General features: G+C 40.7%; 7 protein-coding genes and 2 long non-coding RNA genes across 11 annotated transcripts; 7 read left to right on the top strand and 2 right to left on the bottom strand.

Moving 5' to 3' along the window:
* Positions 1-200: 200 nt before the first annotated feature.
* Positions 201-597, top strand: LOC138911887 (uncharacterized). Its single transcript, XR_011417521.1, has 2 exons — positions 201-368; positions 422-597. It is a non-coding gene; the product is annotated as an uncharacterized lncRNA (long non-coding RNA).
* A 906-nt stretch (positions 598-1,503) lies between these two features.
* Positions 1,504-1,864, bottom strand: LOC108063118 (uncharacterized). Its single transcript, XR_001770189.3, has 2 exons — positions 1,725-1,864; positions 1,504-1,671 (listed from the first exon to the last, which is right to left on the bottom strand). It is a non-coding gene; the product is annotated as an uncharacterized lncRNA (long non-coding RNA).
* Positions 1,865-5,616: 3,752 nt separating this feature from the next.
* Positions 5,617-6,570, bottom strand: LOC108063107 (uncharacterized). 2 transcript variants are annotated; one of them, XM_070211657.1, is made up of 3 exons: positions 6,349-6,570; positions 6,184-6,297; positions 5,617-6,091 (listed from the first exon to the last, which is right to left on the bottom strand). In XM_070211657.1, the coding sequence occupies exons 1-3, from the start codon at positions 6,418-6,420 to the stop codon at positions 5,684-5,686; spliced, it is 594 nt and encodes a 197-aa protein (XP_070067758.1). In that variant the 5' UTR covers positions 6,421-6,570; the 3' UTR covers positions 5,617-5,683. The 2 variants fall into 2 exon arrangements, with proteins under 2 accessions (XP_070067758.1, XP_017005563.1); XM_017150074.3 differs by having other exon boundaries at positions 5,625-6,127; positions 6,349-6,564.
* Positions 6,571-13,608: 7,038 nt separating this feature from the next.
* Positions 13,609-15,406, top strand: NLaz (Neural Lazarillo). Of its 2 annotated transcripts, none has more exons than XM_070219230.1 (6): positions 13,609-13,693; positions 13,762-13,882; positions 14,453-14,583; positions 14,643-14,722; positions 14,790-14,888; positions 15,005-15,406. In XM_070219230.1, exons 1-6 carry the CDS (start codon positions 13,680-13,682, stop codon positions 15,229-15,231), a joined length of 672 nt encoding a protein of 223 aa, XP_070075331.1. In that variant the 5' UTR covers positions 13,609-13,679; the 3' UTR covers positions 15,232-15,406. The 2 variants fall into 2 exon arrangements, with proteins under 2 accessions (XP_070075331.1, XP_044251024.1); XM_044395089.2 differs by having other exon boundaries at positions 13,609-13,697; positions 13,760-13,882.
* Positions 15,407-15,468: 62 nt separating this feature from the next.
* Positions 15,469-16,456, top strand: LOC108063039 (insecticyanin-A). The gene is made up of 5 exons (XM_017149970.3): positions 15,469-15,610; positions 15,669-15,899; positions 15,953-16,038; positions 16,095-16,193; positions 16,258-16,456. Exons 1-5 carry the CDS (start codon positions 15,588-15,590, stop codon positions 16,395-16,397), a joined length of 579 nt encoding a protein of 192 aa, XP_017005459.1. The 5' UTR covers positions 15,469-15,587; the 3' UTR covers positions 16,398-16,456.
* Positions 16,457-20,655: 4,199 nt separating this feature from the next.
* Positions 20,656-21,682, top strand: LOC108063070 (pseudouridine-5'-phosphatase). The gene is made up of 2 exons (XM_017150016.3): positions 20,656-20,893; positions 20,946-21,682. Exons 1-2 carry the CDS (start codon positions 20,827-20,829, stop codon positions 21,599-21,601), a joined length of 723 nt encoding a protein of 240 aa, XP_017005505.2. The 5' UTR covers positions 20,656-20,826; the 3' UTR covers positions 21,602-21,682.
* LOC108063076 (probable pseudouridine-5'-phosphatase) lies at positions 21,494-22,510 on the top strand. The gene is made up of 2 exons (XM_017150029.3): positions 21,494-21,635; positions 21,700-22,510. The coding sequence occupies exon 2, from the start codon at positions 21,720-21,722 to the stop codon at positions 22,413-22,415; it is 696 nt and encodes a 231-aa protein (XP_017005518.3). The 5' UTR covers positions 21,494-21,635; positions 21,700-21,719; the 3' UTR covers positions 22,416-22,510.
* A 99-nt stretch (positions 22,511-22,609) lies between these two features.
* Positions 22,610-23,748, top strand: LOC108063096 (pseudouridine-5'-phosphatase). The gene is made up of 2 exons (XM_017150062.3): positions 22,610-22,808; positions 22,866-23,748. The coding sequence occupies exons 1-2, from the start codon at positions 22,700-22,702 to the stop codon at positions 23,669-23,671; spliced, it is 915 nt and encodes a 304-aa protein (XP_017005551.2). The 5' UTR covers positions 22,610-22,699; the 3' UTR covers positions 23,672-23,748.
* Positions 23,749-23,844: 96 nt separating this feature from the next.
* On the top strand, positions 23,845-24,956 carry LOC108063090 (probable pseudouridine-5'-phosphatase). The gene is made up of 2 exons (XM_017150051.3): positions 23,845-24,052; positions 24,112-24,956. The coding sequence occupies exons 1-2, from the start codon at positions 23,935-23,937 to the stop codon at positions 24,891-24,893; spliced, it is 900 nt and encodes a 299-aa protein (XP_017005540.2). The 5' UTR covers positions 23,845-23,934; the 3' UTR covers positions 24,894-24,956.
* The last annotated feature ends 238 nt before the right edge of the window (positions 24,957-25,194 follow it).

Genomic DNA, 25,194 nt, shown 5'->3' with positions numbered 1-25,194 from the left:
TTACACAAGTGGAAATTACCTGCCTGTAGGTAGGAACAGTTTTTAAGTTGGTACTTTCATTTTTCCCACTATGAATACGAACGAAGAGCAAACTTTAATTTTTGAGGACGCACGGGTTTGCCTAATATAAATTGAAAATGAGATTTAGCTTCTTCGATTATACAATCGATGGAAATGTCATGGCATATCTCAGTCGTTTAGCCACCTGCTCTCGTGATATATAAAAAGGGGAAAATATTTCATATCAACCCACTACAATCTCAAGATGCAGCCAGTGCTATTTCTCCTACTCGTCCTCGCTTGCTTGGCTGGAATGGTCCTCTCTATTGACCGGGATTCTCCTGAATTCAAAAAGGGAGAAGAGGACAGTAAGTTTCTGCAATTAGAGCACCCAGTAGTTTTTTAATGATGGCATTTTCAGGGAAAAAATGGTGCATGCTTAACTTCGGCCCTGCTTGGGGCGGCCGAGGATGTTAAATAACCGTTAAATAACCGTTAATTTTCAAAAAATAAATAAGTTAAAAAGATGCTACCCAGAGACGGATTCAGATCTTGCTGAATCCGTTTGTGGTTCTAGGCAATTTTGAAAGCAACAAAGCTTTGAGTGTTTTTAGTTATTTCTTACCAACATTGTATATAATTCTCTTACTAGCGGTTACCATGTTGGTTCTCATATGCTATTTACAGGGTCCAAGCATTGGCGGAACTAGGATTTTGTTGTGGGGGGTGATATCAGAACAATGGAGGCGGGGCGTGATATGGATCCGCGCATGGGTCCAAGACATCTACTTGATACTTGACGCGCCCTTGCAACTCTTTTACTATCCTACTCTCCTACCTCATTGAACTTAAATTGAAACTGATAAAATACAATCCTAAGCACTTTCTCCCCTGCCAGGGAAACATGTTTATAGCTTATAGATGCTAGATCCATAACTCAGTATTGAAAAAGCTTACTTTGACTGTATACACATTTAATATTTACAAATTTAATCTAATTTTAGAAAAAAAAATTTAATTCATCACAAAACTGTAAGTTTACGGAAATGTGAATAAAAATCCTCATTATGAGAATGACATTATTCACAGAATCTTTATAAAATGCAGGCCTAAGGAGTGAATGACTTTGACCATCAACTATTGGATAGTCCCGGTCAAAAAGTTAATCCCCATACCGGTAAAGGCGTACATCTTTTTCTTTTGTTTTTCTACGTTTTATTTCTAATTTTAAATACTTTTATAATCTTATTACACGGAGATGGTTTAACTCATAATGTTAACTTGAATCATAGTTCTTCTGAAAACCCCACCTCCCCCACAACCAAGTCCTATATCACACACTTTCTAGACCTGTTTTGTGTGTTGAGTTTTCTAGGAGTTTCGGAGTAAATTGGCTCTGATTTTAGGAAGATTTGCTTTTAAGCCTACTATTCGGTTTGTTTAAAATCGTTTCTGTAATTCCCCTATACAATGTTAACAGGAATAAATAAAAACACTCAAAGCTATAATGCTCTCGAAATTGGCTAGAACCACAGACGGATTCAATAAGATTTGAATCCGCCTCCGGGTAGCATCAATTCAACTCATTTATTTTTTGGAAATAAACGGTTATTTAACGGCATCCTCGTCCGCCCCAAGCAGGGCCGAAGTTAAGTTGGCACCATTTTTTCCCTGAAAATGCAATCATTAAAAAACTACTGGGTGCTCTAATTGCAGAAACTTACTGTCCTCTTCTCCCTTTTTGAATTCAGGAGAATCCCGGTCAATAGAGAGGACCATTCCAGCCAAGCAAGCGAGGACGAGTAGGAGAAATAGCACTGGCTGCATCTTGGGATTGTAGAGTGTTGATATGAAATATTTTCTCCTTTTTATATATCCCCAGAGCAGGTGGCTAAACGACTGATATATGCCATGACATGTCCATCGATTGTATAATCGAAGAAGCTAACTCTCATTTTCAATTTCTATTAGGCAAAGCCGTGCGACCTTAAAAAAGTATAATATAAAAATATATAACTAACTTTTAATTTATAACAAGTTTTCAGGTCACGTTCGAAAAACTGGTGATCACTATGAACTCTATGAATATTGACGAAAGCAAAGCTCTAAGAGCTCTACTAAAATTTAAAATAAGTTATGTTTTCTGCGATTATATGCTCCCTCAGAATGAGATTGAACCTGCTTCTTAAAAGCCCGTATGGATGGTAACGTCAATTCTTTAACATTGAATGTTGCACAAATCCCAAAGAACTTCCCAGTGATTAACCCACCGGCAGTCGAATACATTCGCCCACTTAACCGCCATAACTAACTCGGCAATCTAAAATTTCATTCGCCACGCAGCTGGTAACAATGTGCCCCGCTTAATCCGCCTCATAAAAGGAGGGCGAGGTTTGGGGGTTTTTGTGGGGAGGGGCGCCAAGGGCGAACTACACCGACCACCCACATAATGCAAATTGCTATTATAATTTGCACAGCAGCGGCGTCATTCATCAGCCTTAAAGGGGGGTGGGTGGGGAAGTTAGACAAATTTCCCAGGGATTATCTGGGAAGGATGCGCTGGCTGCATTTTGTTGGTGCCACGCCGCTGTTGCAACATTCTCTTGCAGCTCAACGCGTTGGCGCTTCATTCCATTTATTATAACAAGTTTTTTAGACTTTTTTCCGGCGTTGTGGGGGTTATTTTCATTGCCAAAAATATATATTTCAAGTGGGTTCAACGGCAGGGCGCATTTTATTTGGTTTTAGGATTTTTCGCCCCGAAAATGCCCGAGTTTGTTGCAAACTGTTTCGTATCCAGACACATTGGCACTCTGCAGATACAGATACATTTTGGCCATTGCAGTTCGCAGATATATATACTCCGCTTGACCTCCCGCGGAGCGGTTTTCATTTGGTTTTAGCCCTGTATCACATCGGGGAAAGCTTTTTTTTTTGGCTCGAGGGGGATATTGGGATAAAGATAAAAAGTGATAAGAAAAATAGAAAAATTGTGCTTCAAGTTATGAAATCAAAATAATGAATTAAAAAAATTTAAATTATTTAATATAATTATTAAAAAATAGTTTGCTACATTAAAAAAACATTCAAAACAATAAAATGTTTTTTTTAATCAGCATAAAACATTTATAAAGCTTAATTTAAATTATATTTTTAAACTAAAATATTTAAATATGTTAACCAGAGACATTTATTTAGTTACGCTAAATCAAGACAGGTATTTCTTTATTCGAATAGCGTTCTTACTTGATTTTTCTTTGCATTTCGTGGTTTTTCTTTTGTTTTTCCTGCCTGCTCCTCTTGGCTGCCAGTTTCCCCCTTTCCCTTTTGGGCTTTCATTGGTCCACCTAGTGTGTTGTTTACATGTTCATTCGACGTCGGCACAAAGAGTTAAGTCCTTGCATGTGCAGAAAAGGAATCCTGGGGGAAATGGAATCGCTTATTGTTCTGACCCACACATTGTTGCCTTGAATGAAGGATTTTTCTTCTTTTTTTCGCCTGATACTCTCTTTTGCGGTTGTCTTTGCATTAAGCTTGTTATGGCTTTAATTTAGAGGCATCCTCGGCGAAAATCGCATCAACGCAGCTGGAGATCGTTAAATAATTCATGTCAGGCCGCTCCGAAATCGGAAAATGGAGGGAAAAAACGGCAAGAAACGAACCGAATCCGAGGCAATGAAAGCCAAATTAAGCAGTGGAAAACGTTTAGCCAGATGGGGGAGGGATAATCGGTGGAGGAGTTGGACAGCTGGATAACCAGGAGCCAGACTCTCCCAGGATATTCCCAGCTGGGCGCCTCAGGAGCGCCTGATTTACGTTGCAATAATTTTCATCTCATTTTCATTACGTTTTCGGGCTTATCCTGGCAGCCTTTCCTGCTACTTCTTCTGCAGGATCTTCCCCGTCTTTCGCCTTTTGCATAAGGCTAAAAGGTGAGAAGCTCGTTTAGCCTGCAGGTCGCTTTATGCCGGGGAGGCCACTTGAGCCCGGCTATTTATCATTCCCCCGGAGCTTATACATAAGTTTCAGCCTGTCCATAGGCTTTTGCATCCCGTAGTCCTCGGTTACCAGGGCACAAACCCCCTCATCCTTCGTCCAACAGCTGCGAAGTTTCCATGGTGTTGTTCTTTTCTTTTTTTTGTTTCCTGCAAGAGCCATCAAAAGTTGTGAACAAGTTGCAGGTTTGAAACAACAACGGCAACAGGAATAAAAAGGATCAACAAGGTACTCAACACCGGCAGGAGAAATTGGAATGGCAACGAGTGTGGCACTTCACAGTGGTGACAGATTTACATCAATTATTGAACAGGTGCGGGGTAACAGGTTGCTCTAGGATGGAAGAGGAAATTGCGAATGAAATGGGTAAGTCTTCAAGAGCAGTGACAACTATTTCCCCAAAATCTGAAAAAAGGAAAGCTAGTATTTGTATTCGATTTGTTTTGACAAATAGGTAGATTGATAAGTTTGGCAAAAGAAGAACAAATCATAAACTTACCGGGCTTAAAGTAGGAGGAAAACAAATTAAATAATTTTAAACAAACTTATTTTTTTTTTTAATTTTTTTTTAAATGTTTATTAAAGAAATATTTGTATATATATATAAAAAATCATGTATTTTTAAAGGAACTAATGACATTTTATAAAGAAAAATAAAATTTTTTTTCATTTAAGACACCCCACCATTTCTCAACCCACTCTCGCTGAAAACTTTTACCCCGGAATGCTTAACTTTTTGATTTGCGTACAATTTGTTTGTGCCTTCTACAAAATCCTCACATCCGCTTCATTAAGTACTGAGACCTTTCGAAATGCTCGGCCAATGGCCAAACGATTTAGCTCTGGGAAAAGGATTTGCAAATTCAAGAAGGAAAAGCGAAATCCTTTAGCTGGCAACTCAATTAGTTGCACGCATCCATTAGATATTCCAGGCACAAAACAAAAGAGTAAAGCGATTGCAAAGCCATCGAATAGCCGAAGGCCGAAGGATCCCAAAAAGAGGGGAATCTGGAAACCCAGAAAGGAGGGAGATTACTTTTTGGCCGTGCAGGAGGTCAGACCACAAACAAAGATGTCACGCAGTGCGTTGCCCAAGGGATTTGGCCATTGGTACGCCCAAAAATATAATATATGACATTTTGTTATGAATACTAATGCGAGCTGGAGGGCCGAAGTGGGGGCGACTTAAAAGTTTATGCCAAGGACTGCTTTGCATAGTCCAAAAATATATTTGTTGACAACCGGACAGGGCTACTACACCCACTTAGGATGATTTAATGGGGTATTAGGAAAGTGTAGTAGTTTAATCTTTACTGGGTGATGGCATGGGTCTGGGTCATAAAATAAATTCATGATTCCATTGAATATTTAAATAATAATTCTAGAAGCACACAAAACACTTCATAAATATTTTTAAAAATTACCTAAATTACCCTATTTTAAACCTGCTGAATAATCCAGCCACTCCTGCACCAGCTCAAAATCTCCTCCAGATTTCCACTTCCTCTCCAGCTAGATAATAATCAAATCAATTGGCAGACAGGAAAAGCGCAGACAGTTGGCCCAACCAACTGCGACTAATGCGTCGCCATCAGATATGCAAACAATCGGCGAGCTAGACGAATCTTCTGGAGTCACAAAGTTTATTAAACCGGACTATAATGCTCGGGTGCGGAGAGGGAGCTGCTCAGTGGTGCTCCTTGGACTTCTGGGCTGGTTTTCTGCAGACACTGCGCAGGACATCGGGCAGAGGACTCCCCGAAAGGCTCAGCACGGCACCCGGCTGGATGTTTCTGAGCAAATTGTACAGACGCTGATGGTGATAGCTGGTGGGCGGCCCAGTATGGTAGATCGTATCGTCCACATAGACCACATCGATGCCCTCGTCCATGATCCTGGCATGATAGTGATGATTGTGCGGGAAGAAGTCCAGCATGGTGCCCAGTTCCTTTGTGATGAGAGTGTTCCTCTCCTCGGCCGGCTGCTTGACCAGAAACACCACGATTTCCTTATCGCTGTAGAGACTTTGACCGGCCGGCAGGGCAGTCAGCTCCACCACAGCCCTCTCGCAGCAGATGAACTCGGGCTCGTAGGGCTGCAGGGCATGGAAGGTCAGCAGAGTGGGGTCCGGCTGGTAATCACTCGGGTAATATATATGGAATTCCAAATCCCTAAAATATCACTCACGTTGAATCGCTTTCTATAGGTATGCAGCAGCTCCTCGGTACTGTAAATGGTGCCATGCCATTTCGGCGGTAGATAAAACTCCGAGTCCGCCGATGTCAGCAGCTTAGTTCCATGCTATCAGGAAGCAGGATTATTTATGTCCCAGTTTTATAACCTCAGACTTACCAGATCGTAGGAATAGGTGTTCAGGTTTTCCGGAGTCACCTCCTTGGGGAATCCAAAAGCATCCAGAAACATGATCTTTTATAGCTCAACCTTCAAAACCAATGAGAATTTTGCACAGTGATTTTAAGTGTTTCAACTTGGATTTAAAAACCGACTTTTTGACAAGCTTATTATGCGAAATTTTCTGTGGATAAAAGTTTTTGACAGCTCCCTAGAGTGAACGCAGTCCACTTCTTTTGAAATCCATAAAATACGGTCACACTGTTCGCTTATTAGTGTTGGAGAACTGTAAAAATAAATTCATTTCTTAAATTTACTACAACCCTTTTTCCAATTTAAAATAAATACTCCCAAAAAATATCACAAGTTGATTAAATACGATTTAGATGCACCTTCAGTCTATAAATTGTCCCCTCCTCACAATTGGAACTTGCAAATTCAAGGTTGCATTTCACAAGTGATTTCCGGTGCCCAGAGCTGCATTTTAAGCCACAAAGAGATGCCAAGGAGAGGTGTCACCACCCGTTTCCAAGGCGATTATCTGGGCTTGCTTGGCCCCATAAATTTGTCCACGCCCATAACTGGGCTGACAACTTAAGTGCGGTCATGTTTTTGGGGTCTGGCTCTCCCCTCCATTAGGAAAACAATTACAGACGACACTGACAGGCCCGAAATGCCGGGCGAAACTGAAACTGAGATCCTGGGAGCAGTGAATGGGAGGAGCGAACTGGGGCAGGAAGAGATACCATTCGGCGTCTGGCCGGGATGTGGCCATAAATTATGAGTTTGTCGTCACATGCTGGCGGTCTTAGCCGGTGGTCATGTCTATTAAGTAGCCATTGGAAGCCCCAACTGTTCATCTGTCCGATTTCTGACACTGCTCGGGGTTTATATTTTGCCAATCCTTTGGTTTTGCATTTTTTGGGCCCGCCTTCGTTGACCGTTTTGTAAACTTTTCCTAGGTGCTCTCGGTGGTTTAGCCCCCCAAAGAATTCAAATCCCCAAGACATGAATTATAGCCCCGGAATTCCTTCGGTCTGTGCCTCATTTTCATGCTCACGAACTAGGAGAGCGTCACATGTGTGTCTAAGTGATTTTCAATAAGTTGCGAGTTCCTGGGGTTGGGTCAAAGTTTTTGGGGCACGATTTTTCACGGCTCCAGATGTCTATATACATATCTATATATATGGATGTATGTATGGGAAGTAACATAATTTATGGCGCCTTGGCATGTGGGTCTGTGTCTGAGCTGGCGGATTTTCGCAGGCGTCGATAATGACGAGCGATTTCTCATAGCCAAAAGTGAGTTTTGGTCGGGTGGGGGACTCGCATTGGGAGTGGGACTGGGAGTTCTCATTTCGGCAAAGCACCAGCCATTTGCAGCAGCTGCGACCGACCTTTGACATCCCCAGGCCCAATCCTCCACGTCCTCCGGCCCAAACTACATGGCACGTAAAAACAAACTTGATTCTCGGCCATCAAAAAGCGCCATTCGTCTTCTAGCCAAACGTTCGCTTTGACTGCCAGGCTGCCAAGTACGCGACGTGATTCAATATTTTTGCGAAATTATTTTTTAATCATAGTTGAACAGAAGTCAAGCAAATACAGAATGTAAGGAGGCGATATGATCGAATACAAAGTGTGCAGCTGGAAAAATCTATAAAACATAATGCAGAGAATGAATTTTTAAAGGTATATTTATGTATTTCTTTCTTTGTTTCCCGTTATTAAATAAATACTTTAATAAATTTGATAAATATTTTATTAAATTAAATAACTATTCTTATCAGTTACAATTATTATTGTGAAGTTTTACATAAAAGATAATATTTTTTAAAAATGAAATACAAGGTCCAATACTTTCCCAAAAACCACCACAAAGTGTCAAAACTTTCAAACAAAAGATGACAAAAACATATGTATAAACCTCGGAAGCACACACATAAACCACAAAAGCATCTAAGAAAAAAGGAAAAAAAATGCAAAGAAAACTTTAGCAATTTGCAAGATTTGCAGCTGGCATTGGTCGCCACTCTCGGCTATTAACGCAATCGAATGACGTTCTTGGCTCGGGTTCGGATCTGGATTCGCATTCGCCCTGCTCTTTATGGTAAATGCCCGCAAAATGTTTGAAACGCTCAAATAGCGAAATGGTGAAATGGCAACCAAATCAGCGGATCCCATGCCATCCTAAAAATTGCAATTGTGACAATGCTGACAATCTGCAGGCGACAGCCAACACCAGAGTTCCAAGCGGAAGTCTGAGGATGAGGGAAAACAGACGGCAATGGCAGTTCCGTCTGCATCTCTCGCAGCTCCCCTCTGCACTTAGGGAAAATTTATAAATTTGTTAGTATTTTCATAGATTAAAATCTTAAATAAGAGGTTCTTGTCATAATTTATATTTTAATCATTTTATGGTTATTTGCAAAACCAATTTACGTTATTATATTATATTATTATTATATATATTATTTAATTAAATTCTACAGTTAAGTCGTTGTATTTACTTATTGATTATTTTTAATAAAATATTTTTTTTGTCTACATATTTGGAATTTTTAACAAATATTTCTGTTATAATCTAGTAATCTAATTTAAGTAACTTACAACTTTTTGTGCCGTGTACTGTCCATCTAGCTTCTCGCTTCATGGCAACGTCAAGAAAACGGCGACACTTACAATCAGTATGAAATTTACGCGATTTTCATTGCGGCAAATGGTTCGCTTTTTTTGGTATTAACATTTCTCGCCAGGCATTTGGGGGGAATAAAGAAAGTGAGGTGTAGCTCTCAGCGAGTGTGGGAGGAGAAGACTTCGGAGCCCAGCTGAAGTCGTGCCAATTTCATAGGTCCTTTCCATTTTTGGCATGGCATATGGAAAAGATGATGAATCTAATAGTAAAATAAAATATAAATAAATTAGTTAATATAATATTATGCAATAAATAACATGTCTTTAAAACTGAGGTTCCTAACTATGTCTTTACTTTTATACTTTCCTTCAAAAGTAATGTATAGTATCCCAGAGGTCTTTAGTCTGGGCGATCTCCCCGTGGAGTGTAGAGAGTATTCGTTGTTTGCCCGAAGGAATATGATTTTGTTCGCCGGCTGGCTCCTTGGCTCCAGCCATAACCAGGATAACAACAAACAGGCAAACAGCTCGCGGCTGCCACGAGCCAAAAGTGGCATCAGCTGCGGCAGTTGGCGCGGATATATCTTCCTGAACACTCGGTGGGGAGACCCCCATCCCCACCCCAGATCGGCCGACATCTATCCCGGGCTGACTGACTCTAGCCGAGGATAATGCAATAAGCGTTGCCAACAAGCGCCCAACGTCTTCGTCCTGCGAACTGCGTTTGTTTGTGGGTGGGTTTGCGTTGGGTTTTCACGAAGGGATTTTCCAGGGGGGAAAAGGGGGGTCGGCTTGCACATGTGTGCCAGACAGGTTATGCGCTATAAAAAATTTAAGAAATTGCTACCAGCGCCAGCGCCAAAAACGACAATACTTACGAGCATTTCACAAATCAAAATACTTTCGAGAGTTGGTCCTTTTTGGCCTCCATTTCCCCCAGCCCTTTTCTTTGTTGTCTGCCACCAGTGGTTATTGTTATTGTTCTTAGTGTTAGCTTTCTTGTGTGCCAGACTTTTCCGCGTTTTCTCAGTTTTCCAAGTCTGGGGGAGAGCAACTGATGCCCCAAGGAGCGATGCGAAAAACAATGTGCTAAATAAATAAATTTGTCCAAGATTGCAACATCAAAATAAGGTGGAAAAACTTGGGATATGGCTGTGTGAATGGCGGGGTTTTATGGCGTGGCAGGTGATCAGGTGTTGGATATGTATGTTGGATATAAAGATTATGGAAGATCAAACAGGAACAGATAAAAATTGGATTATTAAATTTTATTTCAGGACTAAGAACCAAGAAAAGAATCCTTACGGATTAAGCTTTTTCCTCAGAAATCAATTATTCCCTTTGAGCTGTTTCTTGTTTTGGCTAGCAGTGTTTTTTCTTGGCCATATCTCTGGTTAATGGCAGCACTTTCCAAGTACCAAGCACCTCTCAGCCCCCTGGAAGCAACCTAATCTATGGCCCATTGCGTGTGTGGGAGAACACGAGCAGTTGGTAATATCCTGCGAGAATGGCATGCAAAAGGGACAGGCTACAAAAGCGAGCACAAATTGCGTCATGTTTTGCAATTCCCACGCATTCTGGGTAGAGCTTCCTCCCCCTCCCACTTTTCGCAACTCCCACGCTCGGGTTAAAGGTCGCCGGAGTGTGTCTCCACCCACTTGATGTTGCTGCTCCAGCTGTCCTCGCCTCGATGTTATTTAGCCGGCAATTTAGTGCGACTCCTTTTTTATGTCAACTGTTGATTGCAGCAGTCGCAGGAGCAGGAGCCCCAAACAAAATCCGAACCCAGCTGAACTGCAGCAATAATCAAAATTAATTCAATTTTGGCGGCTGGCTTTAAAGGTAGCCACTTAATTAAATGGCCACACGCGTGCTCTATATATGTATTTATAGCTATATCCGCATATCCTGTGGCACTGCACTGATTTTTAAATATCCCGACAAAATTCTGTTTAAATCAAATTACATTCAGCAAAATGCCCATAAAGCGAATGAATAACCACAAAATATTCGAGCACTTAAAATGGCAAAGTGATTGAATTGTGGGCAGGGATTTTAAAGAGGGCAACGTGATGCGATATTGTCCCTGTGAAAATCTTTTATATAATTTTATAAAAAAGTTCTATCGAACCCAGAATTTAACAGATTTTTTTCTAAGCTAATTTTTAGTTTTTTTGTTTTCAGTTACTTTTGTATAACAACGTCTTGTATTGGTTATCACGCACTCATCTCCAACTGTCAATGCACTTTGAACCGCACATATTCACCACAGTGACAGCTCCAAATGGGGACCAACCGCAGGAAATATTAAGCACTATTCCCCAAAGTGAAATAATTTCATAATTTAATTATTTAAAAATTTAATTAAATTAACCATCAAAATAATAGTCCGACGAGCTGTACCCCTTCGGGATTATTTTCCAAAGACGCCCCTGGCTTCGGCTTTGGTTATATCCAGAAAACTGCACTTATGGCCTGTAATAACCAGCTCTCATCTGTCCGCTTCCAGCTGCAGGCTTACGGTTGCCTTTGATCAAATTATCCCTGGAACCCTGAAAACCCGGATCCCCACTCCAACGGCCAACCCTCAAGGATTGCACCTGTTTTTAAGCTCAGATGTCCGGCAAATGTGTACATATTTTAAATTTAATTACTACACGCTGCATGCAACAAACAGTGGCAGCCACAGCAAATCCGAGCAGAGGCCATCCGTCCATCCGAATGGGGCAAGCCCAATCCTTTCAGGGGGAATGCGCTATAAGTTCCCATACCCAAATAGTTGGCTGGCCATTCAAAATCTGCGCTAGCCGCATATGTATAAAAATATGAATGTTTCAGAGAGGGTAAATCGTAAAGTGGAACAGAAAAAGTCATTTAAAAATGCTGTAAGAAAATCTTTTAACATAAAAAGGAAAATGTTTTTTTAAGTTTATATTTATACCCGTTACTCGTAGAGTAAAAGGGTATATTAGATTCGTGCAAAAGTATGTAACAGGTAGAAGGAAGCGTTTCCGACCCTATAAACTATATATATTCTTGATCGGGATCAGTAGCCGAGTCGATCTAGCCATGTCCGTCTGTCCGTCTGTCTGTCCGTCTGTCTGTCTGTCTGTCTGTCTGTCTGTCTGTCTGTCTGTCTGTCTGTATGAACGCTGAGATCTCGGAAACTATAAAAGCTAGAAGATTGACATTTTGCATGCAGATTCTAGGAGTTCCTACGCAGCGCAAGTTTGTTTCAAAAGGGTGCCACGCCCCCTCTAACGCCCACAATCGCTTGTATACGATTTTAAAAATTTCAATATTTTGGAAAAGTAAAAATGCAGTTTTATTGTGTTTATCAATACCTATCGAAATGTAGAAGAAATTTTTTAAATCGGACCATTCGTTAAAAGGTTACGGCGGATCAAAGTTTTTCTCCATCTCTTTCGCACTCCCTTTAGCTGAGTAACGGGTATCTGATAGTCGGGGCACCCGACTATAGCGTTCTCTCTTGTTTTTTTTAATTTTTAGGAAATTTAAAGATATAGTTCCAACTTATCAATCTGCCCTAGTCGAAACATATATCACCTGGGATACCCTTCTTTCTCCCATTTTTGCACATTTAACTCAATTTGTGGTTTACATTTAATTAATTTAATAATATATGGGGGGATATGTAATTTCTCCTTTCCTCACCAGCAAAAGGAGACCGCAGAAATCTCGCCACTGTCAACAATTTTATTCTGACCAGGTTGAGCACGAGATAAAGGTTAAATGCTGAAGGACCTCAAAAATTCGAAAATTTTCCTTATTTTGCCCAGCGAAAGGCAAAGCGCTCAACAGATGGCGCTAATAATATTGTGAAAAGATGGCGCTACAAATACAATCCACATAGTGGGAAAAGCTTTTCTGTAGGTGGATGCTAAGAAATACTTATTCTTTATTTAATTTTTATTTTAATAATAAACTAAAAAATATTTATTGCTAAAGGAAATTTTTTTTAAAAGAGCAACACATTGTTTTCAAAAATTTAAAAATAATTTTAAAAATTTTGTGTTTGGATTGTTTTTTAATGATAATTTAAAATTCGTTTAAACTAATTACTAACTAACAAAATTAAAAACTGTATTTATTTCTTTAAAAAAATATATATTTTTACCATTAAATTAATTAATAAATTAATAATGAATTTATATTTTTATTTTAAAGAATTTTGGATTGAGACGATGACACTCTATGCGTACTTAATTAAATATTCCCGCCTCGTACTATCTGTTTATGCACGCTGCATTTCACTTTGCCATTTTCAGGACATTGAACTAATTCACGCAGTAATCTCTCTTAATTGCAATGATAATGCAAAATCGTTCCGCTTAGCATGCGGAAGCCCTTATCGATAGAGAATTATCGCGAAGTGCATACAAAAGTTATGTGAGCATGCCATCATATCGTTCTGGGTTTCTATATTTGCTTAGTGGGTGTAACGAGAGCACTGGATCCCCCCAGCCCCCACTTTCATCCAGATCGTCTGCATTTCACTTTTGTTTACACTACTTTGCGTCGGCGCACTGATATAAAGCTCGGCCGCCAAAACAAAGCTCTCTCATTTCGCATATAAAGTAACGATGCAGCTGCAGTCGAACCTCAGTTCTAAGCCAGAAGTAGAACAGAAATTAGGTTCAGCGGAGAGCGATTATATCACTAATTTATATTCCAGAATGAATCACCACGGGTCGGGTTACGCGTTACTTAATAAATAGAGCTCTTAAATATTTACATTTCACTCTATTATCGTTACAGTTCACACTTATGGCTGCTTATCTCGATGGTCGTTAGTGGAGTTTGCCTGGGAAATGCTCAGGTTCCCTTCCCCGGAAAGTGCCCAGAAGTCAAACTATTGGACGCCTTCGATGCGGAAGCGGTGAGTGCTTACCTTAAAGGATCCATCAATCATCTCATATCAGTCTGCTTAAATTTTAAAAATATCTAGTCAAGAAATATGAGCTAGAACGATGAACTTTAATTGATCCCGTCAATCAGAAAAAATAAAAACATTATAGAATATAGTAAAATATCAGGAACATCAGAAACCTTAGAAATATTTTAATAATATAATATAATAACAATAACAATATCGCCAAAATAATAATTAAGTTTTATGGCTTATTAGTTTATCAGTATATCGAACGATCACAATAGGCAAAAAAATATTATGATAAGATAGGAAAATAAAATTTATTTTCATGAATACGCAATTCTTGTTACAGATATGTAAGTAAATATTTCTATCTAATAAATCCAATTAATTTTTTAATTAGCGGAGCTTTTATATCTTATCAAATATTTTTATTTAAGCTCTCTAAATTAATTAGTAAGCACTTCAAGCTTACTATTTGTTGATTTGTTTGCATGTTATATGAACAACAGACGTAATATTGTTACATTGTTTTTGAAGAGGAAATTATTTAATTAGTAATACAATTTTTTGTAGTACATGGGCGTCTGGTACGAGTACGCCGCTTATCCGTTTGCTTTTGAGATCGGAAAGAAATGCATCTACGCCAACTACAGTATCATTGACAACAGCACCATTTCTGTAGTGAATGCGGCCATCAATCGATTGTAAGTGCGAAACCAATTAAATTTTAAGCAATTAACTCTATCTGAAACAATCAAAATAGCACCGGACAGCCCTCGAATGTGACTGGAAAGGCCAAGGTCCTCGGACCTGGTCAGTTGGCAGTAGCTTTTTTCCCAGGCCGTGAGTAATGCCAAACTTCAAGTGGTCTTCGGTGCTAATCTTTGTTTATTTACCTAACTAATTTCAGAGCCACTAACGAAGGCCAACTATTTGGTATTGGGCACAGATTATGAGTCATATGCCGTCGTCTATAGCTGCACCAGTGTTACACCCTGGGCCAATTTGAGTAAGTTAATGATGAGGAAGTGTCTACTCACAATGTTGAAATGCAAATTGCGTCTTAACTTGACATTAGCATGACAACCAAATATGACAAAATGATAATTTATTTCCCACTTTCAGAAATCGTTTGGATCCTAACTCGTCAGCGGGAACCTTCGGCGGAGACTATAGCTAAGGCCAAAAATATCTTGGATGACAATGAGCTATCGCAGGCATTCCTCAGCCAGACGGTTCAGAAGAAATGCCCCCAATTGGAGGGCAATGGCACCGAGTTATCCGCAGAAGACGACCTCGATGTGGATGACTTTGTAACTACCGTGGTGCCAAATGCCATCGAAAAGGCATGAGAATGGCTTCGACGCTTCTACGAGCGTCTCTACGACATTTTTATGAACTTCTTAAGTTACTAAATGTTCTGTTATTCAAGTGTACATATATCGATTGTTGAATCTTCTTTAATGTATCAATTATAAATAGTTGTTATTGCAGGGAATTAAAACGAAGAAATCGATCGAGCTATAATATTTTTAGTTATATGTATATTTTTTAAAAATGATTATTTTTTACGTGTATTTTCTAAAGCATTTGGTTCAACTTTCTTTCCCGTAAAATCTTGATTAGTCTTTCTTAAGCCATTTGCACTATATTTAAATAGGCCAGACCAAAATGATTTCGTTCTCAGTTTTACCTAGACCTTTTCAGCATGATCAAGTGGAAGTTATTCGCGTGAGTATTTATCTTAAAGGTATTTAGATCTTTAGTAACTTATTTAATTCTATAAAAGCCTTGCCGTTCTTCATTTTCAACTCTCGTGGGCCATTAGGGCATTCCATGGTCACTGTCCCGATAATATGACTGCTGTTGCTGATTTGGATATGAATCGCTTCAAGGGAAAGTGGTACACCCACTCAATATATCCTCCCCTCTCGTTGAAAGTGGCCAAATGCCAATCGACGGAGTTCGTAGAGCTGCCCGGGCGTAAATTTCTTGTTAAGAATCGCGAACTGAGCGGCCAGTAAGTAAATTACATTTTTTCTTTAGCCATTTTTAATGATTTCCCTTTCATAGAACTGGTACAGTAAGAAAAAGGAAAGCCGCCATTTTAAAAATAGAGCCCAAATATGGAAGGTATATTTTGGACACAAAGAATCCAGGTAACTTAATTAGCAATCTTAACTAATTGATGTGGAAAATTAATAATATTTTGTAGCATTTCCTGAGGGCGTTCTGCTTTACGTACTGGATACCGACTATAGCAACTTTGCCATACGCTTCATGTGCTTCGATTCCAGTAACATTTTCAGTTTTCGTGAGTTGCACTAAATTTTATATTTATTAATATTATATTAACAATGTTAATTTTTTCTTTTCAGATTGGGCTGTTATCCAGACCCGAAAACGTTTGCCGAGTGCGGATATTATCTATATGGCTCAGTACTATGCACAAAAAGCAGGTCTGGTCATAAGCGATTTGGGTAAAGTTCCCCAGGAGTCGTGTCCTTCAGATACTTAAAAATGTTTAACTTTGTTAAAAAAAAGTAAAATATTATATTCTAATTTATTAACACCATATCCAATTGATTCAAGATCATAAAAGTCTCACAGTCATGCCTTGATTACCATTTATAAGTGGATAATAGTTTTTCATTTTATTCTATGCCTCCAATATTAAAAGCAAAAATAGTTGTGGTGTTTTTTTATCAAGTTCAATTAAAAAACAAGAGAGAACGCTATAGTCGGGTTCGTGTCCCGACTATCTAATACCCGTCACTCGGCTAAAGGGAGTGCGAGGGAGATGGATATATATTTTTGGATTGCATATAACTTTTTAATGAATGGTCCGATTTAAAAAATGTCTTCTACATTTCGATAGGTATAAATATACACAACAAAATTGCATTTATACTTCTCGGAAATCTTTAAAGGTGTGACCGCCAGGCACATTTTAAAATCGTGGCGCTCGTCTGAAATAAACTTGCGCTGCGTAGGAAGCCCAAGAATATGTGTGGGAAATCTCAACCTTCTAGCTTTTGTAGTTTCTGAGATCTCAGCGTTCATACGGACAGACAGACAGACAGACAGACGGACAGACAGACGGACAGACGGACATGGCTAGATCGACTCGGCTAGTGACCCTGATCAAGAATATATATACTTTATGGGGTCGGAAACGCTTCCTTCTAGCTGTTACATACTTTTGCACGAATACAATATACCCTTTTACTCTACGAGTAACGGGTATAAAAAGTACCTATATGTTACAAATAAAATAATGAATATAAATACCCCGTATTGGGCTAGTTTCTCCCCTTTATTTCCTCGGCCTTGGTGAGAAAAACAAATGTTGGCCAACAGAAGCGAGCATAAATCACAAAACCGCACTTGGAACGGATGCGCATAGATAAACCTGACCCCCATCCACCCACCACCACCCACTCGTCCCGTTCCCTGGGCAGGAATAAAGAAAAAGGACAATTGTAAAATTAAACAGCGAAAAGGCAGCACGGACAGTCCTTGCGAACCGAAAACTCTGAGCGTCCATTGGGGAAATTTTATGGTACAACGATTTTTAGAAGCTGCACAAATATATACAATGTATATATCTATGTCTATATTTTATTTGCCCGCCTTTCTATTTTTGTTTTCGAGTTTCCCCAGACTGCGACAGCACCCGCGGCATTTCGAGTTGGGTTTTGCAGCGTTTGTTGCAAGGGTCGAGGAATCGGAATAGGAATCGTAGGATCGGTGTCCCCAGTCCCCAACTCACCTCTTTTCGCCCAACGACGACTACTCGCTATGCATACAAAATTTGTTTTGTAAACAAAGTAATGCCATTACAAATAAATTGGACTTTGTGCCCATTTTTTATCCCCATCGCCCCTCTTCCTCGACATTGTTGCACTGGAGACCCTTTGGGAAATCGGTCTGGAGAGCGTCGTGATGATGGAAGGAATATGTGACTGACATTTGAGCCGCTCTGCACATAGATGGATAACATTTATTGAGTGCCAAAGGATGATGCCGGCTTGCAGTTTTTGCGGCCTGCCCGCCAGCTATTGGGTTACTCTTTGGAGATTATATCGTATACTATTTATTCAATTTGGTATTCCTTGCGGTGGCCCAAGGGTTTGGATTTGGACAGTCTGTGTTTTGGGTTTTCTATGGGAGGGGGTTTTTGGAGTTGTTAAAGCTTGAAAGATTTTCATTGAAGAAGAAATACATACTTGTTTTTAAAGACATTTTAAAAAATAATTACAGATAATTACAATTTACTATGTATATTTCTAAGCTTATTTTACTTAACTGACTTAAATGACTTAAAACATTATAAGATTTGTATTTTGCCACGATTTACGATATTCAGTTTAAGCACACTATATTCTCCATCAAAAATTCCCTAAAGTTCACTTTACTTTGTTACTATATTATATATATCTAAATAACTTACTTTAAAACTTATAATGACTTAATTCACTTAACTATTATTGTAACATTTTTATTATGCCACGATTTACGATATTCAGTTCAGTCACTTTATTGTCTCTATTAAAAATTGCCTTAAATTCACTTTACTTTGTTCTTACTCCGTTCAGTGCCCTTCCCCTGATCCACGTTTATTCAATCGCATTTCATTTCTCATCGACTCAATGGAAAATGCCAAATCAGCTAAAGCAATTTGCTGTCAGCAAGGTACTGGCGATAAAAGTGGCCCATTCCACACACATCGCCCATTTGGCCACCTCAGCTTCCCGTCCTCCCAGTCAATAAAATGCCTTTTAATTAATCGGACGGTTGGCCAGAGGGACGGACAACTTTCCGGACGCTGTGCGTCAGCTGTTGTGGCAACCAAATGAGAACAGGACTTCAGCACAGGACATTCGAATGCAGCGACGAATTGTGTGCATAAATTATGCAGCTAGCCATTTTGGGTAGCCCAGCATTTATGGTATTTAACCACTTTTTATGCTCAGGGTATGAGTTAACAAAATTTAATTTGGGTCTTTACCAAATTTTAAAATAATAAAAAGCATTTGTTTTAGATCTTACGGGCTCCTCGTGTTGTTTTAGCTTGCAAAAATAAAAATTGGCGCCCAACAGTATGCAAATCTCTGTACGAAGTAACTTATGGTCTCGACCCCTGGAGTTAACTTATTTATTTGTTCTTTTTTTGGCGCTTGGCAAGGGAAATTCCCACTTGGCTGACCAGCAACAATATGTTGTAAACGTTTAATTTGAACGCGTCTCTAATCGCTGTCGTGGCAACGCTGTACTTCAACTGCCACCTGAAATCTGGGCGCTGTAATTGCGTTCATTGAATTGTTAACTGGTCTGCTTGTCTGTGCTGCCTGCCTGCATTTCACTCCCCGAAACCCAGAACCCAAAGCCCGAAACCCAAAAACCGCAAACTTGCAGCGACGTCGGCCAAAAGCCGTTGTTATCCTTGCGGTCCTCGTGGCTTTGTGTGAACGTGAATGCGAATGTGAATGTGTCCCCTTGAGCTGATTTCCACCGCTGCGGACTGCCATTTGGTTTTGGTCGGTAGGTTTGCGTTCGGTTCGGTTTCGCTGGGTCCTTCGATATCCCGGTCAATGCACATCAAACTTTTTGGCTCTCGCCCCGCGGGCCATCTGCATTTGGCATTTATTGGTATTGTTCCAATTAAAGTTGGACTTGGTCATAAAATATGCAAGGTCAGCGAACCAGTTAGCCATTCAGCCATCGCACCAACTTCTGCTTCGATTTTGGCGGCCACAGGACATTAATGCGTTACGGTCATTGCTTTTGACTGCAACTGAAGCAACGTTGCCAATAAAAGGTAATAAAATTGCCCACTTCGTTGGTCAGGCAATGGGGTTATATGGATGAGGTATCTGAATGGTGGGGTTTCTGAGGAAATCGGGTAGCTTTCATCGTTCAATTGTAATTAAAATTGTCTAAAGGCTAGAAGGTTAGGGTGAAATTAAGTTAAGTTAGATAATGTATACGGAATCCCTAAGATTAGGAAAAATAAATATGAAAGTAGTGAGTTTTACGTTTAAAAATATTTAAATATAGGGTTTTATTATTTTATAAAATATATACAAAATAAAATTCTAGCTTAAATAAAGAGATTCCTCCTTGTTTTATTATTTTTCTTATGTTTTATCGTTTTCTAACCAGATCTAACCATATAGCAAAACTTGCCGAATATCGTAAATATCCATTGTGAACTCAAAGTCGTCAAATGCGCAAACATTTTGGTTAACTCGTTTTATACAGCCCAGGTGCGCTTGGCTATTAAACGCGCACCAAAATCAAGCATCGCGACGCGTTCACCTTTGACCCGCCCGCCCAACTACCCACTCAACCCACCGCAGAAAGTTTCCTGCCACATGCTGCATGCACCACCCCCGAATTTTGTGGCACGTATTGGCCAATGCCAAAGTTTCGGCGACGCGTTGCTGAAAACGTCTCTTGCGGCTTGGCTGCCAACTGCTTAATCAATTACGCAACTTTGTAACAACATGCGAACGGCAGCGGGATCTTGGCCAAAAAGCGTGCGCCGCATGCATTAGACTTGGTTAAATATATAAAAGTGCAACTATCCCCAACAGGCGCCAAGAAAATGGCAGCTTGACACGAAACCGCGAACTTAGAGAAATTTGAAATACTGCAACAGCTGCAAGTTTCAAGCTGAGCTTATTTATGAAAAAACTTATGTTAAAATTTTTTTAATTAAAAAATTAATAATATTTAAATCGGAAATAAAGAAATCAATCAAGATATCCTTTATTTTGCAGTCAAAACTTAATAAATTGATCTTTTAAATGTAGTAGCAAAATTTGTATTACATTTTCGGATAAGTAAATCTTAATCTTGGCCCAACTTAAGCATTAAAATTTAAGAGGATGTTGTGAAAGAAAAGAGCTGCCCAGAGACCCACTAAATAGACCATCTTAATAATGGCTCCCAAGAAATGTTTATGCCCAGTCACGCATGTCATCTTTGATTGCGATGGAACCTTGATAGGTATTTTATTATCCTACAACCGAAATGCTTATTTTTGTATTCCCCTTTTCAGACAGTGAACTCGTATACCTTAAAACGGTTCAAGAACTATTAGCTCCTTATGGCATCAGTTACACCAAAGAGGATCAGGCTCTTCATATGGGAATGCCAGCAAATGCATTTTGTCAGATGGTCGTCAGGGACTTTAAACTGCCGACTACGCCTGAGAAATTCCTCAAACAATTCGAAATAATTGCTGAGAAGTATATGGGTACCGTAAAGCTGTTGCCAGGAGTAAGGGATTTTATTCTCCACTTGCACGAATACCGCATACCCTTTTGCATAGCAACCAGTTCGTTTAGGGAAATATTCAAGGTGAAGGCAAGGGCATTTAGCGATATTTTTCTGGCCTTCCATCACGTCGTCTGTGGCGATGATCCGGAAATCGGAGCGGGAAGAGGGAAACCCAATCCGGATATCTTCCTCCTCGCAGCCTCGCGATTCAATCCACCGGCGGATCCCAAAAAGTGTCTTATCTTTGAGGATGCACCGGTTGGTTTGAGAGGAGGGATAGCAGCGGGCAGCCAGGTGATCATGATTCCACCGGCTCATGTGACCAAGGAGCAAAAGAAGGGCGCGTCTCAGGTGCTCAAGTCGATGGCGGAATTTCAGCCCGAGTTATTCGGCCTCCCAGCCATTTGCAACGTCCCCAAATTTGAGTTTGGCTAACCACCTAGCACTCAAAATTTATCTCTCAAAATTGGTAAATATAATATATCTAAATAAAATACGAAATAAATCTAAATTAAAGAGTTTTAAAATGTCAGAGGAAGATCAGGGTACCAAAATGGGTTCGAGGCGCTGTTCTTTTCAGCCAGTTACCCATTGCATTTTCGAGTTGGATGGCCTGCTGATCGATAGCGAAAGGTTGAGAACTGAATCCGTTCAGAAGATTCTCGATCCCTATGGTCACACCTATAGCTTTGATCTCAAGATGCGTTGCATGGGCAAGCCGAACTCCGAACAGGCCGCCCTCATTGTGAACACCTTCAACCTGCCCTTTAGTTTAAGCGAGTTTGAAACCCAGCAGGAACTTCAGTGGCGCAGCAAATTGGGTTTCATTCGTTTGATGCCCGGGGTGGAGCGTCTCTTGAATCATCTTAATGAGTTTAACATACCAATGGCCATTGGAAGTGGCAGCTGTCGGGATTCGTTTAGGATAAAGACACGTCGCCATTCCAGGCTCTTCGATGTTTTCCATCACGTGGTCTTGAGTGGCTCGGACGAAGAGGTCAAGAGGGGAAAGCCGGCTCCAGATATTTTCCTCACCACAGCCTCGCGATTCGGGGACTCCCCGGAGCCCAGTAAATGCCTGGTCTTCGAGTCTTCCCTGGTGGGAATGGAGGCTGCTCTGGCCGCCGGAATGCAAGTGGTTCTCGTTCCTGATCCTCTGGTCTCCATTCGAGCCAGTGCTCCGGCAACCTTGAGACTGCGATCGCTGGAGGGCTTCAAGCCACAGTACTTTGGTCTGCCGCCTTTGTAGAAAAATAAATGTGATTTGTCAATTAGTTTAGAATTACTATTAAATTTACAATAAATAAAAACCACTAAAAGTTAGCTGCATTGCGATGCAATTAAGATGATAATAGCTTATAGTTTATAGGAATTTTTTAATAAAATTCGAACATGATTTTTAAAATATTTCTTAAAAAAGTTTTTAATGTCAAAATCCCATTATTAGGCCTCCTTTCGGAGAATGTAGACGTAAATTTCCGCAAAATTCAGATTACTCCTCCAGTCGCAGAGTCCTTCCGATCCAGAAGTAAGATGTGCAGTCCTTGCTGTAAAACTCCGGCGGAATGTGCAGGCTGTTCGCCCATGTGCTGCAGTCCGGGTATTAGCTACTGCATTTTCGACCTGGAGAGTGCAGTCTTCGGTGAGATGATGTCTTTAACAAAAGGGTTTTTTAATTAATCCTAGCTTTAACCCACAGATACCCGGCACATCTACCGGAAGGCTCTGAAGGACCTGGTTCGTTGTTACGACAAGAGGATACCAGACATTTTACATGTCCAAAGTGGGGCTATGACCGTATCAGAGATGTCTGAGCTGTTTTGCCGCAAGCTGGATATTCCCATGAGTTGGGAGTCGTTTCGGCGCGATCTTAACGAGCGGACGGCCCAGTTGATTGCGAATCCACCCTTTATGGATGGCGTAGAGCGACTGGTGACGCACTTCCGCAGCTGCTGCATGGAATTGGGCCTGGTCACCTCCTGTTCGGAGGCCAACTACTGCTCCAAGATCCGTGGTCGCGAGGAGTTCTTCGAGAACTTCTCCACCGTCGTCTGTGCCGATGATCCCGAGTTGAGGGCTCTAAAACCGGAACCTGATGTCTACCTGATTGCCATGTCGCGACTCGGAGATGCTGGACCCGATTGCACCCTGGTTTTCGATGGCACCACCAAGGGAGTTCAGGCCGCCAGCGATGCTCGACTGCCCGTCGTCATGTTGGCCGAAAAGGAACTCCCCTGCTGTTGGTCCGAATTGGCCGCCCTGCGCTTCGAGTACCTGGATGATTTCGAGCCGGAGATGTTCAATATGCCGCCTTTTAAGGATCCCGAACCCAAAAGGCGATCGAGTCGTCGTCGCACCAGATACAGTCGGCGCTTGACCGTAATTCGCAGGAGAGCAGAAGCCGCTGCTGAAGAGGAGGAGGAGGAGGCAGAAGAGGAAGAGGAACCACCGGAAGAACCTGTAGTGCCAATCGGAGAACCATCTATTTTAAATTTAAGAGAATAAGCACTTCATTTGTGCGCAGATCACTGAAAGCATTTAAAATTCTCATGTAATAAATATGATATTAAGTAGTAAATTGATTCTTAAAATTCTTTTATTTAATCTAACTAGTCGTAGTAAATATGATCGTAAAAATATTTATCCTTTAATTTCTTCACCTAGCTGTTTTCAGTGCGACAAACGTCAGTGTTGGGCCTAAATTCGTAGAATACAAATATAATTTTTTGGAAACTATTCCGGTAAAATCCCTGTAGTCCAGCCCAAAAATGTGCAGTCCCTGCTGTAAGGCTTGCAAAGCTCCGCCAGAATGTTCGCGTTGTCCACCGATGTGCTGCAGTCCGGGTATTAGCTATTGCATTTTCGATCTGGAGAGTGCCGTTTTTGGTAACAGATATTTTTAGTAATTTTTATAGATTTAAAAGTAACCATATTTTCGCCTGCAGACACCCGTCATGTCTATCAGAGGGCTCTTGTAGAGCTGGTTTCGAGCTACAATAGGACCGTTTCTGAACTGGTTCTCATCCAATGTGGACCCATGGAGACGGCTGAGATGGCCGAGTTGATTTGTAGAAAGTGCGATCTTCCCGTGAGTTGGGAGACCTTTCGCTTTCAACTGAATGAACGCACTTCCGACTTGATTGCGAATCCAACTTTGATGCCTGGAGTTCAACGATTGGTTACTCATCTGCGTAAATGTTGCATGGGTCTGGGATTGGTCACCTCGTGCTCCGAATCAATGTACTGCACCAAGATTCGTGATCGGGAGGATTTCTTCGACAACTTCTCATCGGTGATCTGTGCCGATGATGCGGAGTTGAAGGCCTCGAAACCGGAACCAGATGTCTACCTGATTGCCATGTCGCGACTCGGAGATGCTGGACCCGATTGCACCCTGGTCTTTGATGGCACCACCAAGGGAGTCCAGGCTGCGAGGGATGCCCGACTGCCGGTGGTAATGTTGGCCGAAAAGGAGCTTCCCTGCTGCTGGTCCGAGTTGGCCTCTTTGCGGCTGGAAACCCTGGATGAATTCGATCCGGAGCAGTTTAATATGCCACCGTACAGTTGCACTGAACCGCCACCTCGAAAATCCAAGGTAACAAGTCGTCGTAGCTCACAAAATTCTGGAGGAAGTCGGCGGAGCTCTGCAGCTAGAAGAAAAGCTGCCGAGGATGCGGAGGCCGATGAGGGAGAGGAGGAAGAAGACGAGGGCGAGGAAGTGGCCTAAAGAAAAATATATCAAATTATTGTAGTTCAATAAAAGTCGGTGGATTTTATTTTGTTAAATTAAGTATGAAATTTAAGAATATTTTATATAATAAATATAAGCAAACAAAATGTTCCTATATTCCAATGCATACGTAGTTAACTCAGCAGATTTGCGGTTTAATATTCCCCCCAGCCAACTGCAAATCCAGGCAATCTGCCTAAAAGCTTTTGCAATTCGCACTTGAATTGAACCCGATGAAAAGGGGTAAATAAACCGAGAAGAATCCAACTTAAGCTGCTAAGAAATCATTATTATATGC

Source organism: Drosophila takahashii, chromosome 2L (assembly GCF_030179915.1).
Source record: "Drosophila takahashii strain IR98-3 E-12201 chromosome 2L, DtakHiC1v2, whole genome shotgun sequence".
Lineage (NCBI taxonomy): Eukaryota > Metazoa > Arthropoda > Insecta > Diptera > Drosophilidae > Drosophila > Drosophila takahashii.
The sequence above is the reverse complement of the archived record's forward strand: the minus strand, read 5'-3'. Positions and strand labels throughout refer to the sequence as shown.

Coding starts and splice junctions, on each gene's coding strand:
- NLaz (XM_044395089.2), top strand. Junction 14,584..14,642: donor AATGCGGCCATCAATCGATT/GTAAGTGCGAAA, acceptor CAATCAAAATAG/CACCGGACAGCCCTCGAATG. Junction 14,723..14,789: donor AGTAGCTTTTTTCCCAGGCC/GTGAGTAATGCC, acceptor AACTAATTTCAG/AGCCACTAACGAAGGCCAAC.
- LOC108063107 (XM_017150074.3), bottom strand. CDS start 6,420: ATGTTTCTGGATGCTTTTGGATTCCCCAAGGAGGTGACTCCGGAAAAC. Junction 6,298..6,348: donor ACACCTATTCCTACGATCTG/GTAAGTCTGAGG, acceptor GCTTCCTGATAG/CATGGAACTAAGCTGCTGAC. Junction 6,128..6,183: donor CCTATAGAAAGCGATTCAAC/GTGAGTGATATT, acceptor AGTGATTACCAG/CCGGACCCCACTCTGCTGAC.
- LOC108063090 (XM_017150051.3), top strand. CDS start 23,935: ATGTGCAGTCCCTGCTGTAAGGCTTGCAAAGCTCCGCCAGAATGTTCG. Junction 24,053..24,111: donor TCTGGAGAGTGCCGTTTTTG/GTAACAGATATT, acceptor TTTCGCCTGCAG/ACACCCGTCATGTCTATCAG.
- LOC108063070 (XM_017150016.3), top strand. CDS start 20,827: ATGGCTCCCAAGAAATGTTTATGCCCAGTCACGCATGTCATCTTTGAT. Junction 20,894..20,945: donor TTGCGATGGAACCTTGATAG/GTATTTTATTAT, acceptor TCCCCTTTTCAG/ACAGTGAACTCGTATACCTT.
- LOC108063096 (XM_017150062.3), top strand. CDS start 22,700: ATGTGCAGTCCTTGCTGTAAAACTCCGGCGGAATGTGCAGGCTGTTCG. Junction 22,809..22,865: donor CCTGGAGAGTGCAGTCTTCG/GTGAGATGATGT, acceptor TTTAACCCACAG/ATACCCGGCACATCTACCGG.
- LOC108063076 (XM_017150029.3), top strand. CDS start 21,720: ATGGGTTCGAGGCGCTGTTCTTTTCAGCCAGTTACCCATTGCATTTTC.
- LOC108063039 (XM_017149970.3), top strand. CDS start 15,588: ATGATCAAGTGGAAGTTATTCGC. Junction 15,611..15,668: donor ATCAAGTGGAAGTTATTCGC/GTGAGTATTTAT, acceptor ATTCTATAAAAG/CCTTGCCGTTCTTCATTTTC. Junction 16,039..16,094: donor TTTGGACACAAAGAATCCAG/GTAACTTAATTA, acceptor AATATTTTGTAG/CATTTCCTGAGGGCGTTCTG.